The sequence below is a fragment of the Toxotes jaculatrix genome, chromosome 17 (genome assembly GCF_017976425.1).
Source record: "Toxotes jaculatrix isolate fToxJac2 chromosome 17, fToxJac2.pri, whole genome shotgun sequence".
In the NCBI taxonomy this organism is placed as follows: domain Eukaryota; kingdom Metazoa; phylum Chordata; class Actinopteri; family Toxotidae; genus Toxotes; species Toxotes jaculatrix.
Genome location: NC_054410.1, coordinates 2,438,341 through 2,456,155, shown reverse-complemented (window position 1 = coordinate 2,456,155; position 17,815 = coordinate 2,438,341). Strand labels below are relative to the sequence as shown.

General features: G+C 41.2%; 1 protein-coding gene across 3 annotated transcripts; it reads left to right on the top strand.

Moving 5' to 3' along the window:
- The first annotated feature begins 278 nt into the window (after positions 1–278).
- On the top strand, positions 279–6,360 carry LOC121196995 (protein LBH-like). Of its 3 annotated transcripts, XM_041060292.1 has the most exons (5): positions 279–460; positions 3,557–3,735; positions 4,254–4,332; positions 5,263–5,437; positions 6,004–6,360. In XM_041060292.1, the coding sequence occupies exons 3-5, from the start codon at positions 4,255–4,257 to the stop codon at positions 6,069–6,071; spliced, it is 321 nt and encodes a 106-aa protein (XP_040916226.1). In that variant the 5' UTR covers positions 279–460; positions 3,557–3,735; position 4,254; the 3' UTR covers positions 6,072–6,360. The 3 variants fall into 3 exon arrangements, with proteins under 3 accessions (XP_040916226.1, XP_040916224.1, XP_040916225.1); XM_041060290.1 differs by lacking the exon at positions 3,557–3,735; XM_041060291.1 differs by lacking the exons at positions 279–460; positions 3,557–3,735 and adding an exon at positions 970–1,041.
- The last annotated feature ends 11,455 nt before the right edge of the window (positions 6,361–17,815 follow it).

The window sequence follows — 17,815 nt, the reverse complement described above, 5'->3', positions numbered from 1 at the left end:
ATCTGTTTGAAGTGACTGTTAATATCTCTTGTTTGAAAGATATAATGCTCACTTAAAAGAGACAAAATGACCACAGAAGGTCCTTTTGTTTTTGTACTAAACAGAAATAAAAATATTATACTAAACAAAACTATAGAAATTGCCTACCGTTCTAAACAATATGACAAATGAATGGTATTCTTAAATGAGTAGAAAATAGTAGGAAAGTATCCGACAGTCATTGAAGGCAGCACAGGTCCCGCTCCACTGCGCAGGCTCTTAACACTTTTGATGCGAGCTGTAACTTCACCGGTAGCCCAGCGCGCCCCGCCGCCTGTCGCCCACAACAGCCCGCATCATCATCACCATCATCATCATCATCACCATCCTCATCCTCATCCTCAGCAGCAGCATCAGTGTGATGAAGCAGCGGAGGACGGAGACCTTCCTGCTCTGAGACACTGGATCAGCCCGCAGACAGGTACGGAGCTTTTATCCGCCTTCTAACCACTCTGGAAACACTGAGACGCCTTCATTCTTTCATTTCTCACACTGAACTAGAAGCTGTTTTATTCCTTTTTTTTTTTTTTTATTAAAAGTGACTGAATGACTGATCAGCTTGATGTTAAAAGCTGCACCTCAGAGGTTTAGGAAAATTCCTAAAACCTGTTTTACCTTGTGATTTTCTGGTGATTTTCTCAGTGAGTGGGATTAATGTGCAGAAAGCACTGATCAGCCTGTGTGGTGTGTCTAAGTGTAGGTGTAGCAGAAGCTGTGTTTTATGTACCAGTACTTAAATCTATTAATAGTGCTGGCTACCTGCAATAAACTGGCTACCTGTTGTGTGCCAGGCAGGTAAACCTGTGCTCCAAACCTGTACGTCGTGGACATTTATTAAAATTACATATATGTGAAATGCATAAAGGTGCATGAAAACAAGTTTCTGTACCATTTCATCATCAATAAACTGCATTTAAATAAAAAAAATAGAACAGGAAATGTGAACTGGGGCAACAGACTGCAGCAGAAACAGAGCAGTGGAACATTTTTCAAGGCTGCATGGTGAGTAAAGAATAAAGAACAACATCACTATTTTAGGCCATAGATTGGAATTTTTTTTTCTTTTTTTCCTTTAAATGTCCTTGGGCAGTAAAAACTTACTGGATTCATCCGAGGCACCTGCGTGTGAGGAGGTGGTGCTGCTGCTGGGTCAGGTTTGGCTGCAGAAATGGAAAAAAAGTGTTGCAGACGTGATAAGAGGGGGGAGAGTGGAGCGGCCGTTCCTGCAATTCACTTTAATATATCTACGAAAATGAAATAGTGGAATTAAGCCGATTGTCTGGTGGTGCTGGAGGATGCTGGTTTTGCGAACTGCTGCCACTTTAACTGGACCGTCTCCACCATGATGAATCTCATGATTGACAGAGAAGAGAGAGGAGGCATTTTAATCCGTGAGGTCAAACCAGATGTACATGTTTCATCCGAACAGCAAACAGTGAGGACGGGAAAGGAGGCAGCGGCTGAGAGCTCAGTACTTATCTGGAGATTTGGGTGTGTTTTATGAGGAAATCAGATTTTCACAAAAACACTAGTATGTGCAAGCATCTGGCTCTGGACTCAAGTCTGCGATTCAACATCAGTGGAGTGGTTTCGCAGAGCATCAGGGTGCTTCTGTGGGTTTTTGGCATGCACAGTTGAATCTGCTGATTATTTTTTAGTCTGTTTCATTTGAAATCCAGAAACCCAATGTGAGGTTTTCAAGTATTTTAAGAAGAGATTTCACTTTATGATCATAAAAGCAAAAGATAAATAGTATTTTAACTTGAAAATTTTTTTTATGTCTATTGACGGATTGATTGATCAACTAATCATTTCAGCTCTAGTTGATTAAGACTTTTTTTACTAAATTATTTAAGTAGTTTATGAAAGATTTTGAACAGGTATAAACAACAGATGTTAATAAAAACAAGTATTGTTGATTGAATGATTTTCTGATTAATCAGTCCGTAAATCAACAAAAAAGCAACTCCTCAGGAGCTGGTGGAGACCAAAAACAGAGCTTTAAATGATGACTCCTGTTGCTGCTGTTATTGCAGGTTTAAAATACAAGATGCTAATACAGTAAAGACACAAGTGTCTTAACATCACACTGGTATCTGCCATTAATTTGGACATTTTCTAAAAGTCAGAACATTAAACAGTATTTGAAAACAGTTGTTAGCTGCACAGCTCAGGATTCTCTGTCTCTGAGTTTGGCTTTAATTTCATTTTCAACAAGCTAAAGATGTGGACACTGCTCATAACATGTAAGGGGACAAGTGTTTTAACATTTCGTTCCCCTGCTGAAGCAGAAGTGAAGCTGCTTCCTGTAAACAGTCAGGCATTTACACATGGGTAACCACGTTCATACCTAATGGCTCAAATAAGACATTATTATTCAGCTGAAGAAAAAAAAGCAGACGTGACTGAAGCGTCACGCCTGGCATCAACATTTAAATTCTTGTGTCTGTTATGCTTCACATCACCGCAAAGTGAATGCACTTCTCAGAAACAAGATCAGAATGAAATCATGTGCAGAGCTCCACAGGCCTCCTCTCCAGTTGCCACCTTCAGAGCAGCAGAGTCCTTTTTAAACCCGGATATGAGACCGGCTGGAATGACCGCACAGATTCCCTCCAGAGGAACAATACCAGCCTCTGATGAGGAATAAAGGCTGTATTGTCTCTTTGCCGCGATGATGAAGGGCAGAAGCGATTCCAGGTTTCACAGAGAAGTCTCACAACAACACGGCCTCGTCCTGACGGCGGTAATTGCTGCGTAACGGCACACATGAATACCCCCAAATCAGCTCTCGGCCTCGTGCGCTCAGGCAAAGTGCACTATTCAGACAATCAGAGGCATAAAATCTCAATCGCTCGTCCCCATGGCAACTGCAACTGCCGGTCTGATTGTATGGAAAGTGGTGTTTCTGATAACTTGTCACATGCAAAGTCTGTGTTTCACCAGTGAGCAGAGGACTGATGGTGCTGGCTGATTTTTAAATGTCTTTAAGTCAATATCGATTGAACAGTAGAATCAGTTCAGTATTATTCTGTGTCCACTGTTATTTTAAGTAACAATAGCTGATAATGGATGAGGCAGAGCTGACGGATGCCTCGATGCTGCCCTGTGGCCTGGTGTTTCCTCTGCTGCTCCTGTATGATCAATGTTTTCATTACATCAATGTACGAAATGACCATGTGAAAACAACGTGACAAGGTCGTCGCGGTTAGATCAGGAGGTGGAGGAGACCAAAAACAGAGCTAAAAGACTCCAAATGACAACAAGTCCAACATATTAACTTAGAAGATGATGATGATGTGTCATCGTTGAGTTCACAACTTGTTTTCGCTTGTTGCTGCAGGTTTTAAATCTAAGATGCTAAAACTGTCCACCTGTTCAGGCTCAGCCAAGTAGGACCCAATATGAAAAAATCAGAAAAAAGCGCCCCAGAGTGAGGGGGGTGAGGGTAGTCTGTGGACCTTTTTTTTGTGAGTGTGTCCCTGTAGGATTCACATACGTGTACCTGTACATGCAGGTGATGATACACACTGATGAGCCCAAACATTAAGACCACCCCTGCCTAAAATGCTGTTGGGCCTTCATGTGGCACTAAAACAGCTTGAACCCACCAAAGCCTGGACTGTACAAGACCTCCGAGGGTGGCGTGATACCTGTGGTGTCTGGTAGTAAGCAGATAATCAGCGTCATTCATCGGTGAGTGTTCATAATGTTTTGGCTCATCGCTGCACAATTCCAAAATCACACTATTCCACTGATTTCAAATTATTCAAAACACTGGCTTTGCACATGTTGTATGAGGAAGGACATTGCACTCATCGCATTTGTTAGCCCGCAAGGTTACGCACAAATTGTTTTGGTGTGAAACAATGAAAGTTAAAGCTGGTGCCAAAATGATACCAGAGTAACTGCACTTATACCAGAACATTTTTTCCACGTTGTTTATTGTTCAATGTATGGTGTTAAAATTAGAAAATATCTAATGGAGTTGGTGTAATGGAGTAATGAACAAGAATCTGACCAATGAACAAGAATCTGACCAAGCATCACCATATCCTTCACTAATCTACAAACTGTGAGTGAAATCAGTTTAGGTAAGACAACCTAAAACACTCATCGTGTCACATCAGCCAAAAAAAGCCAAAGGAAGCAGAGCAGAGAAACACCGTGCAGATGATTTATTGATCAGTAGTAATCAACGTGTTTTCACTCAGGATGACTGAGGTGATGAACTCTCTGGAGCCGGGGACGGAGGACTTCAGCGGGGGAGGAGCAGGTGGAGATCAGGGCACAGTATCCTTCCAGGTGTGTGTGAGTGTGTGTGAGTGTGTGTGTGTGTGTGTTTAGATTATTGCAAACCAGTCTTGTGTTACTGGAGTATAGAAAGTGTGCAGCAGTGAGTCATTAAAGTGATGAGTAAGAGTAAAATGTGGGTTGACGCCAGTAAGGTCATTAGTTGGACTCAGTCCTGCTGTGAGTAAATGGTATGTGTCTTATCCAGCTGAGCCAAAAGGACAAGTGAGTTATCATCTGCTACTCTAAAGTTTTATTTCATAAACATAATCTATCATCATTAAGTGAAGTTTAAAGACTGATTACTTATGCGTTGTTTTAAAGCAGAGATGTTTTGTTTGATAATTTCTCTGTCTGCTGGTTCAGTTTCTTACACTTTCAGGCGAATATCTACTGAAAGACACTTTCCTTGGTAACAAAAGGAACTGAAAAAAGGATGTTTGTAAAGCATTTCCCAGGAAGCACTGATTTAGTGATGTGCAGGTCAGGACATCAAGGCATCCCAGTTAAACATGGGCTCTCCCTTTCTTTGTTTAGGCCACATATAACCATTGTAGTCGGGTCACGATTCCCATTTAAATATACTAATTTTAATGCAAATAAAATGGATATTGCTGAGTCCCAATTTGATCAATTCTGGCCCCAATGACGTGTCAAGATAATTTCAGATATAATTAGAAAATCAAAAAGATAGAATCACAATCATTTGCACATTTGAAGTTATAGAGATCAAAGCAGCAAATCAGTGAAGTCATCCTCAAGTCCAGCTGCTAATCTGCTCCATCTTTCATCTGACACTCACAGTCTGCTGCTTTCCTAATCCGATTTTTACCGCATTGTTGTTCTTTCCCATGTGATATGATTAATGATGTGTTCATCCCTCTTCAAATATGACAACCCTTCAGTTAACCTTACATAGGCTTTCACCAGATCTTCCCAGATACCCATGAAAGGTATCCAAAGCTGTCCAAGAGGCTTCCCTCCATCGTGGTGGAGCCGACAGACGGAGCCGAGGTGGAGAGCGGAGAGCTCCGCTGGCCGCCCGACGAGCCGAGCTCTCTGGACGCCCAAACCGAGAGGCAGAGTGCAGAGGAACAAACTGCAGGTGAGGACGAGTGTGAGGTCTCCGGAGGTCTGTCTTCTTTGGTCTGAAGCTGCGGTGGAAAGGTTTGCCTTGCTGCCTTTTTGTATGTGGTTTGTTTAGATTCAGACCAGTTCAATTACAACCAGGACATGTAGCTCTTAGCACTCTGTCTGCCTCTGGCTGAGTCTGTGTGGCATCAGCTTCATGTTGTGGAACTGAACAGCAGCATTCACCACATTTGCTTTGAAACATCTACTGTGACATCTAGAGTGGTGAAAATGTATATTTTACAGTAAACCAGGAGTCGTGTAGAGATTCATTCAAAATTCATTGCATCTATGAGACGACACATATGGACACAAATATCTTGATTGTTGTAAACATTCACATAAATGTTTGGACAGAAGTGTTGACAGGGGACACAGTTCCCACACTAACCACAGAGTTTAGATGATTAGTTTTATTCTACCGAGCATTTAAAAGGTGCTTGATAGCCAAAAATAAATAAAGAAAATAAAGGTAGTAAGAAAGTGGGTGTACACACACGAAGTTATTTGAAATCAGACAGCTTCTTCATGTCCTTCCAGATGAGGAGGAGTCGAGTGTCGGCGCGGATGAAGAGGCTTCAGGGGCGGAGGCGCAGGACTCCAACTGAGCAGACTCTCCTCCTGTGAAATCCACTGTTACTGTGAGTGTGTCCAGACTTGGATGAGTTAAAGAGAGTTCTGTAGAAGAGCACGTTGTGTGGATAGAGAGATCACGGAGACAGAGGAGGAATGGTAGAAAAACAGATTCCCAAACCCCAGCTCACGGGCTTGGAGCCAGAGTCGAGTCGGCAACTTCAGAATAAATTTACAGAAGGTGTTTTTCTTTTCATGTACACATCTGTGCTGATGAAGGAGCTTTTTATGACACATGTACGCCAATAAAGATGATTGAAGGGACCAAGCTGACATCCTGAACCTCTTCTTTTTTTTCCCAGTTTGCTTTTGCCTTTTGGCTAAATTTCCTTTTCACACAAAGTTGTCTGCCTGGAAATGAACAAAAGACAGCATAACCGTTGGCAGCAGACATGTTTTTAATGTCAGAGCATCAGTGTTAATCATGCCTTCCTCAGTACAATGGCCCTTTAATGTTGACTCTCAGCCGACGTTCAGCTGACTCTCATCTGACTCCCTCACAACTTAAACACAGAGAATCACATGGGCGTCAATACATTGATTACTAAATGTGAAACGTTTCCCACACACAGTCACACTTTGGGATTTTAATATATAAATAAGTTTTCTTTAATAAGTCCTCTCTCTGGCTCCAAGTCCTCGGCGTCCAGATGCCCACGATATCATCCGCACATCTGATCTGGACAGATGTTTCTAAATGCTGTCTTAAGTATTTAGCTCATGTGTGCCATACTACTACTACTAATGGTAGCTACTGTATTTTGTGCACAGTTTTTACACTAACTTTAGATGTAAATTACATCACTGTTCTGTTTCTGTGCTCACTGCTGTCGTTTGGTGATCCTGGTCTCACTCTTCACTTTGTAATAATAGCTATGATGTTTTAAAGAGCAGTATTTGATCAACAACAAACTCCTTACTTTATTCGATGTTATTACATTCTTTAATATATTATAATATGTAAGCATTGTCTTCAAACAGTAGGTGTTAAAGGGAATGTAATCGTGTTCTGTTTTACTTAAGACTTTGGAGCAATATGTTCACAGGAATTTGAAGGCAGTCCATTTTGTTACAGACTACCGAAGTAAAAACAACCGGTATATTTTAGATGTGCGTCGCTTGTCACAGACATGATATTTTTTAAAATACTGGAAGCCTAAATTATTGCACAAGTAATAAACCTTTTCAAAATTCTTAAAAATGTCCTAGAATTTATTGTCCCTGTGGTTTGTACTGGTCAAAGGGAAGGTTAGTTTTATTCTGACTGGATGGATTACTGGTGCTTACTGGGTACAGCGCCAGGGCCAGTGGACCAGTGGAACAGTTGCAAGGAGACACGCAAAACCACCACAGTCAGTCCAGTCAGCAGCACATCACAGAAAATATCCGTCTCCTAGTTGTAATTACAACTTGGCTTTTGACGTGAACAGTATTTACAAGTCTGAAACTGGTAATTATGGTAACTCCCACGTGACATGAACGCAGTCCAGTAAAAAAAAAAAAAAGCATTAACCCTGACGGTGCTTGACTCTCACAGAGGTTTTCTTCCACGATGCCTCTTTGTCACTCTGCTTTTTGAGGCATGAGAACAAAGCGTCTCGCAGCGTCAGTCAGCGGTCAGGGCGCTTTTGTTCGGAACAGTGACGCACTGACTGGAAGGTGAAAGCCTCAAATCTGAGCAGCTGCTGAAGAAATCACTGTGCCAGAGTTTTGAAAAACAACTGCAACTGCACATTATATATATATTTTCTGATAAGAGTAAAAGTTTTACTTACTGCCCTTGTACAAAAAAGTGTAATTTTCATCAAATCAGTGTCTTTTGTTTGAGAAAATACACAGGTGTGTTACATTAGTTCTGCTCTGAACAGTAAAATTATTTAAATAATGGCTTTTATTCCACTCAGGATCGGAATAAGAGTTCAATCAAAATAACTTGAATGAAGACAAAGATGATCTGCTCTGCTGTTTGACATTAAAACACATTCAACATCTTTTACTATACATGTTTCGTAGATGTATCTACGCGTGTTGATATTGATAATCACATTTCACTGAAAATATTTTTGTGGTGGTGAGAAAGGTCCTGTGGGAGTGCAGCCCTGCAGCGCGTCTCTTCCTCTACCTTTACACCGAACGAAGCTCAGGTGTGTTTGTTCTCCTCTGAGCTGGAGGCTGCACCATGAATCCAAACGCTGTTCTTATTTTAGTCCCTGATTCATGTTCATAAATCATAGTTATTCAAGGAAAGTAAACCCAACATCTGCTGTTCCCGCTGCTGCACTTCACGTCACGAGCAGAGAATAATGTGACATCTCAGTGCTTACAACCTGGAAGCATTTTCATACATGTCCTGCTGGAGAATGGTGCATTGGAACTGGGGCGTTGTAATTTTTCTCAGTTTTTTTAATCAACAAAGACAGTTAAAAATAATTGTTAATTCTGTTTGTTTAAGCCATATTTATGAGGATGAACTGTCTAAATTCTCCATATCGCTGCCCCACAGGTTCAATTCAAGGGTAAAACATGCATGTAGTTTCCAAGAATTGGTTTGTTGCAGCAGTAGGTGATATAAACGTTAGTGTCTGTAGCTGAAAGTCTTTCAGTCTCGGTCTGTTTCTGCGGTGTGTGCACGCACTCAGATGAACAGGCAACACGATCTGTGCTCCCACGTACACTTTGATAGTGTGTTGAGGCTGATATACTGTTACAGGTCAGATTGGTGTCTTGATCCAGACAGCGAGATGGATGGCAGGATCTCCATCTTATTTCTCTCATGCCTCGTTCGCTCTCTGGGTCTGACCTTTCGGATGACAGCCTTGTGAAGAGCACTTCATCGGAGCAAGAGGGGTCACTCCTGGGAAAATGAAGGGCTGCGGGGAGCGAGGCTGCGAGGGGGGGAAAAAAATGCAGTGTCAATTATCTCTCAAATGTCACAAGCTGTTTTTCAGAGGAAGGAAGACTCACACTCGTCTCTCCTCTTACACGAACAGACTGTGTCTCACTCGTACTTTACACATAATTCTCTCAAAGGTGGAAGCTGTTAACATTTGCCGCTGTGGGGCTGCAATCAGTAAAAAAAACGCTGCGGATTTGTACAAGATTCACTGATGCGCCTCTGAGTGTTTCTGACTTTATAATGAATGACAAGTTTAAATACGGTCACAGAATCTGCAGTTTTTAAGCGTCTCTCTCTCGATCAGAGGTGGAAACATTTACTTAAAGCACCTAAATCGGTATTTTTATAATAATGTTTGAAATGTGTGATGTGAAAACAGTGTGAATCAGCATCTGTCCACCCCAGAACTTTACTGTTGTGGTTCACTGTCGCAGCTCTCATAGCATTTATCAGCTAAAGAGCCAGAGTTTTCCCTCGAGGCTAGGTAAAAATATTAGCGGCACAGCTCTGGGGATAGAAATGTCGGTCATTCATGGTCCCCAGATGATGTTAATGCGTTTGACGACCCTCTGACTTTTCCTCCCACACCGTCGTCTGGTCAAAATTTTGACGGTGAACATGCTAACATTAAAACTTTGTCACCGTAAGCCTGTTAGCATGCTAATGCTATTCATTCACGGCTGCAGATTATTCGTTTTATTTTCGTTTTTCTTTCGCCATCTGAGGTGAAACATAACTACACATGCTTATTTTACTTTAATACAAATTTTAACACACTGGTGGAGATTTCCTTCATTCTTTCATTTCCTCTTCTTCTATACTTCTATTAATCCTTCCTTCTGCCCTTCCCTTTTACCTCTCCTCCCTCCTTGATTCCATATTTATGAACTTCTTCGTTCCATCATTCGATCCTTCTTTTCTGCCTTAGCTTCTTTCCACCGTCCTCCTTTTATTTCCTCTTTCCTTACATTTTCCATCCTCTCTTCTTTCTTCTTAACTTCTTTTCATCTTCCCTCTTCTACCATATTTAATTCCCCCCCTCTGTCCTTCCCCTTTGCCTCCTTTATTTTTCCTTCCTTCCTTCCTTCCTTAGATTTGACAACATGACACAAATTTTTTTTATTAAAAAAAATGCATCAATAAAACCAAGCTACTCCCTTTCACCATGAGTACTCTTACTTTAGATAACTGGGTATATTTTACTGTTTACTCTTTCTACAAGTGAAATTTGTGACAGCAGGACTTTGACTATTTCTGTCACGACTAAGCTCCAAAAAACCTGAACTATCTATCTGTTATCTATTAACTATCACAGTAAATTGCCGTCATTTTGCTGGGCTGTATCTCCTCTGACTGCTCTCCGGTTTCATTATGTAGAATTCATTCATGTTCAATTTGGAACAAAGACCACACGGACCACGCCAGCGGGCCACTTGTAAATCTGTGTATTTAAAAGTACCTTTTAACACAGCCATTAGAGCTGCTGAGTGTTGTGAGGGAGTTGTGTTTTGATGATGTCAAAGTGTGCTGTGCCAGGACTTTCATCTCCCACTCCTGCTGGCTTCAAACGGGCCTTTCAGATGTGTCCGTGATAGGCCGAGGTAATGCACGCCCGCCCTCCACCTGCAAACACCGTCGCCTCACAGCTTTTACTACGGCTGTAATGTCACATGTGCAATGAACAATATAGGACGCAGTCTACATAAGATACAACAGAAAAAAAATATGTGTGTGCATTTGAATATAAAATGTCAGTGGGTTGTGATGGTTTAAAATTCAGTTGGAACCTGAATGAGTGAAACAAACAAACTGTGACGTGAGTTTGAGCTGTAGAGCTGCTCAAACGAGCATTTTACTAACATTGGACAGAGCCAGACAAGCTGTTTGCCCCTGTTTCAGAGGGTAAACTGTTAAACTGTAATCAAGCACCTGAAAGTCTCACATTTGGAGCTGAGTAACATTTTTCTGGTGTTGAAAAATAACACACTTTCATGCCTCGGTGTAAGACTTCTGATGAGTTGTCTAACTTTGTGCATCTTTAGGTCAGTGAAAGCACCACACTGACAAACATGGCTCTCACTGCTGTGTGTTCAAGTGTTACCTTGAATCAAGTAAAATGTTTCAAAACAAGTCAAAGGTTTGGTCTCATTATGTGGAAGTGATGCTGGTAATGTGCCGTACAACATAAGCAGAGAGGAGTTATTTCTCGAAAGGGCAGACTGATGAAACACAGCATGGATCTGATGAAACACTTGAATGTGCACCGGCTAAATTAACGAGCAGTGAGATGCAGTGCGTTTGATTGTATGAAGAGCACTTACTGTATGGACGGCAGCCAGCGAGGAGCTCCGTCTCCTCTGAGGCCTCTCAGCCCACGCGGTGTAAAAACACCTCCATGTTAGACTCGTCATGGCTGCTCAGCACGGCGCTGCGCCTGGAAATGCTTAGCAGAAAGCGAACGTAAACACTCAGCTTGTTGCTGCTGCTGTAATAGTTTGGGTGACTTCAAGTGGAGCACATGCAGATGTTGTTTACATGTGTCTGATTTCTGTAGGTGGAAAAACCTAAAAGCTGAGGTGTAGCTAACATGCAGCGATGTGGGGAAATAAAATCATATCCACAGCTGAATGGTTATTGATGAAAAACTCATCATGTCTCTCAAACAATGCATGCTGGGAAAAATGCTAATATACTAGTTAAAAACTTCAGTCAGTTTTAACCCGTGGTCAGGTTTGTTTCACCACCGAGAGCTCAGGTAATGTTGAATGAAACATGTACCGTTGCCATGGTTACCCACAGGTTAATTAACCCCCCTGAGCGCTTATTAAAGAGCAGTGGTTTAACAGTTTAACCAAAACTCAGTACACACAGTTTTAATGGAAACACAGACACACGTATTCTCTAAGGCTTTGGTTTAAAGCAGTAACTGAATTTAGTTGACTATGTTCTGCATTTTAAACAATAAGAAAACTGTTTTTTGAAAAGTAAATCATCCAGAAATCAGTGATCAGGCCGAGAATGCATGAAAACGTTTTGATCACCATCAGCTCGCTGTAAATATTGTATGTTTTGTGTGAAAAAAAATAGCTTGTGTCAAAAATACTACAATATTGATCTTACGGTAATAATTTAAACACCGAGTGTTTCTGTCTCTTCTTTCTTCATCTCTCTGTTTCAAAATATAAACAGAGCCGGGGAAGAATCAGGATAGAGACCAAATCCTTGTTGCACATTATTCATAATTATGCAACCAGTTTGTCATTCAGCTCTGCTCCACAGTTGTGCAGTGAAGAGCGCCTCTTCATTTGTTTGGGAATAATGTTCCACTCAAACATGCGGCACAGCACAGGGTTACTCTAGTAACCTTTTCTATGAATAGTAAATGTCACTGTAATCAATTTTAGATGGGGCGGCTCTGCAGGTGGAGCCTGGAGCAGGCTGGGAGGAGGAAAAGAGGCTGATGTGAGCTGCTGCAGGAGAGCGAGTGCCTCCACCTACTGTACCAGGTGGTTTTATAAAGGCTTCGAAAGGGAAACATGCCTGAGATTTAAAGAGCCTGAATATCTGCTGTGAGGAGCCGAGGGGATCCATCAGAGTGCAATACGTGATCTGGAATTAGGCATCATTATGGGATTTGTGATTGTAATATTGTGATATAGCTTGGTTTTAAAGGCGGTATTAGAGTTAATGACTAATTTGACTGAATGAAGTTAATAATAAGCCTCAATATTTATAATTTTCATCATTATTCCCAAAATATTGTTGCCTTATGTTGATGTACAGTATATTTAAAATAACGTATTTACCTCAAAACATTATAGTGTTTGCATCAGTCAGGATTTGACTCTAAACACAGTCGAACATAAACAGACTCTGTTTTTACACAAAAGCTCCACAGGGAACCATTAAGATACAAAACTTAAATGACTTAACTGGTAAAAGAAGTCAGTCAATAAATGTAACATGACCACTGCCTTTCTGACACTGATCTGGCCACAACTCCCCGACAGTTAAAGCTCATAATTCACAGGCTCTGGGTGAAAGCAGCCAGCAGAAAATTAGTTCCTCTGCTTTTCCACATCCCCAGATGGTCTGTGATTGGCCACTGAGCCACAGATTCACCCGCCAACAGTACGAGGAGACGATGACCCAAAGCTGAGGCCCACAGAGCCACGGGAACAACAACACATTAGCACATTTCACCATTTACACATCCACCAATGGGGGATGTGACACTACAGTACAGTGGTAACAGCACTTTTCATATACTGGGTATAATTTGAATGGGAAACTGGTGATAGAGAGGAGCAAAATTAAAACAGATTTATACACAAAAGTTGTGGTGTTTTCCTTCAGGATTATTTTGCTCAGTGGTCCTGTTGCTCATGCGGTGAATAAATAAATTCAAAATTCAAATCTGCCTTTGGATTTCATCCTTTTGGCACAGTGGTGGATGTTGGCACATGTCTGTGACGCTCAGGAGTCACATTCAGGTCACGAAATGTTTTCTCCGCTCATTTCATTTTCATTTTTTTCCTCTCTGCCTCTGCTGCGTACAGTCTAATAAAGCAGGAGCACCTCACCCAGCAATTTCACCTGCACAGCAAACACAAGAACGCAGACAGCAGAGTGCAATCAAGGAACAGACTGTATTATCTTCTCTTTTGGGAGTCGCAGCGAGTCCACAAAAACAAAGCAAACCTCTCTCGCTGTGACCCAGATCTCACACTGAAGATCTCTGTGTTCCAGTCTGAGTCAGATCAGATCAGGTGAGCGAGAGTTAAAACCAGATCCAGAGGGGGTTGGGACAAAGCTAAGACTGAAGTCCTATCCAAAACATTAAACTATGCACATGTAATTTGAAATGCAGGATAGTTGTAAAGGTTGAGGCTTGTGTATTAATGATATGAACTATAACCACATGATTTAGATGTAAGTCTAATCTAATACTTAATCTCAATTGGAGAGTTAGATGAAAAGATCAGTCTGTTTAGATATGAAGTAAATATGAAGCCAGCAGCCAGTTAGCTTAGCTTAGCACAAAGACTGGGGATGGGGTGAAACAGATAGCTCTGTCCAAAGGTAACAAAAGCACCTTCAAGCTCCTCTAAAGCTCAATGATTAATGACGTGAATTTCCACTGTGAAAACGCTAATGAGCTAACGAGTTTACTAACCAACAGGCAGCAAGTTTCTCAGACCAGAAAACTTTTTTTTCCTATTCATCAACTTTTTTTTATTGAACAAAATGGTGCACAACATCACAACAGTTGTCCGGTGGTGGAGTGGACTGTTTTTCATGTTTCCTGAAAAACTGAGAATGGAGCACTGGAGACGTTAAAGACCAACAACAGTGATATTTATCTGATGGTTCGTGTAAAATCTGAGTCTGCTGCTACATGTTTACTTGACACCTCTGTTGATTTAACCTGCAAATCCTTCCTCAGTCATAAAGAGAAGATGCAGGTGAAGAGCTAGAGACGTTTACAAAGCTTATTCTCTTGATGCAGTGTGTCATTTTGCCGTAAAGTAAATATCACCTTATTGAAACTGAACGGTCGCTCACTTTGCTCATTGACCCGCTCAAAGCCTTAGAGATCCAGCGGGTCACAGATAGCCCTGGGGCCTCTCAGGCTGAACGGAGCCTCTGCATCTCTGGCTCATCCACATGACACAGAGCTGATGACGCTGCATGCATTATTTAAAGTCTATCCAACTCCCAGTGTCATAGCATTTTAATCTGCAACCTCTCATAACCCCCTCTGCAGGGCTTATGTTACGTTCCCTCGATTATACTGACAGGCAGGGTTGAACATAGGGCAGAGATGTTTCTTTCAAAGGATAACTGATGATGTTTTATTTTTATTTTTAATCAATAAGTCTGATACCACAACTGAATTTCGGCTCCGTTCTTGTCCAAAAACTACTGAAAGTTTGAATCTGAAACTTTTGACCAAAAAACTTTCGGAAAAACCTGTAGACAGTTGTTTTTACTGGTAATTAACTGGAATTAATTAATCCCAAATACACAAATATATTATTATTATTAACCATTATTAACCATTAGAAAATTATTAGTAAATTGTCAACTAATGAAATAAAGCACTTCCATCTGTATTTATTTTGTAAATCAACTTGTTTCTTATTTCAGATCGATCAATTTAAGTCCACTTATCAATATTTTTATACTATTGATAAGTGAAATGATTGAGTGACACTACACAGCTTCATGGGGCTTTTTAGCATTTTTATTTTTATCTCATAAATGTGTTTTTTCTGCATGTTTCCTGCTTTGGCTCAGTCTTATATAAACTTCAGAATATAAATGTTTTAAATACATCAGCTCAGATGATCACTGGGTGATTTTTAAGAAATCCTAGTGAGGTGACTGGATGATAACTGAGAGGTGGAGCTTCAGAGCGATGACGAAATAAAATGATAATCGTCTTTCTGGTAGAACTTGTGTTGAAAGCTTCACATGTCACGCTTCAGATTCTGTTTTTGGAAAAACTGCAGAGAAACTTGATTCAAGAGGAAAAAATACTAAACACTGGCATGTGATTTCTACCCCGAGCAGCACAGCACCAGGACAACCTCGTGTTTCTGGAGTAGTTAGTAAGAGCCGGAAGTCCTGAGGGAGTTTGATGATGTAGAGTCGAGCTGTGTGACCTGCTGGTTCCAGTGCTTCACTTCATTTATCTCCTGTGTCCCATAAGGATGTTCCCCCCACCCCCAGCTCTGTAAATGATTTCCTTCTGTATGGATGCTGAATGATGAGTCTGGAACGAGGCAGTTTGTCTTCATTTCTAAGGGACTGACACCAGAATCTGACATTTAGCGCTGACGCTCACATTGTGATATTCAGCCTCTTTTCTACTCTTCACACGCTGACAAAATATCTTGGCACGATTTCAATGTTATCTCCTTTTAACCACATGAATAAGAAACATGAAACCAAAGAGCAAAATGGATCCAGGACCACAGAGTACATCCATCACCACTGCCTGTTATTTACCTGTTACAGGGTGCTTTTATCAGTGGAGCCCTTTGAAAATACAGATAATATTTCTTAAATTATAGGCTGCAGATGGAAGGCAGACACACATGCCGTGGTCTCTTGCCTTTAGGTGGTTTGAAGGGATTTTATCACCAGAGAAATACTTCAAGTAGTTGTAGATGACAGAAGTTAATCCAGACCAGCAGGGACAACGTGATATCACGGGATGGCGCATAAATGGCACGCCCCTTTTCAGGACGTTTTGTGCGTCATTTCCACACATGGTCATGTTAATGCTGTTTCGGTCAGGGTCAGGGGTTAGTCAGAGAAACGACAGGCTGTGAAATGACGTGTGAAAAGCAGGAAATGTTCAGTGATAACAAGCGGCACGAAACTAGTTTGTTATTCATAATCAAACTCTTCTTCTCCTAAAACTCCGTTCCAGAAAAGCACTGTAACAATTAGTCGATTTATTAATTAGTCAGTTGTGAGACTCAGTTAATTGAAGCAAGAAAGGGTTAAGAAAACTGGTTTCAGTTTCTTAATATCAGGAACAAAAGATCTGCATTTGATCCAAAACAGGGCTGACAGAGTCCTCATAAAATCTAAGAAGGTCTGGACCTTATTCCTTCTTATACCCCATCATGCCCTTTACGCTCTGTGGATGTAATTAACTGGCTTCCTTTCTTTGGAATAAACTTCCACGGCGTATTCAGGAGGGAAACTCTGTAGAGGTTTTCAAAACCAGGCCAAAAATACATCATTTCCCTGTATGCTACGGCCTGTCCCAGATTCAACTTATTTCTTAATTGATTAGTAGTTTGTCCAATTTCGTTTTCCTGATTCCTTTTTCATGATGGCAAGTGTACTTTAAATAATTCTCACCTTGAACATTAAAAGAAAAATTTTCTGCAACAATTCATGTACACTGCAGGAATTTAAACCAAAGGAAGAAGAGGAAGAGACTTTACTGCAGTATAACCGCTTTGTTTTCATCCAACTGCATCTTTTCTTTGTATTTCGATGGATAAAAACTTGTTTGCAATATTTAGGTTGATTTTTTAGGGATTTTTGGCATTGCTGCACAGTTTTGTTTTTTGTTTTTTTTTTCTTCTTTCAAATTCAAAATGTGCAATATGAAGAGCGGGGGTAAAGCAGAGAGAGCAAAACCTGGGTGTGACCTAATCCTGTCATCATAGCTTCATCATGTGGATGGGGCGTCGAGGGTCGTTAATCAGGCTCCGCTCCACAAACAAAAAACACTCACTGCAAACTTAATCTCAGCCACAATGTGTTACTCAGATTAGGATCATTAGTGGGATTTCTTAAATCCATGTAAACACAGAGCAGGAGAGAACAGATAGATCATCATGTAGTAAACCCCTGGTGGCGTCCATATGCTGGCAGAGCCGCCCAGGTGTGTCATCGAGCTCCCAGCGTCTGAGGCATCTCATACAGCAGGTGGAGCTCGACTGTCACCCTGCAGTCATTCACAGAGCTCGGAATTACAAGATATGACTGAGATAAAAATAAAAACTTATCTGATAAGATTTTCTCAACATAAGCTTCATTTTCTTTTTCCAAAGCTTTTCTTGAATTCAATTACACCGTCATACCTGGAAGCTGCAGGGTACAACTAAACCCTCCCCTCCCCCCGCTGACTTCACTGAAGACATTTCTAGATGTAAGTGCTCTGCTCAGGGGCATCTCGACCCAAGCTACAGGAAGCGAAACATTATTTTCTGTCTCAGGTTTATTCCCCCATCTCCTCCCACAACCCAGCCTCCTTTTTCCTTCCAGCCCGCAGTGGACTCGGCCGTCAGATTT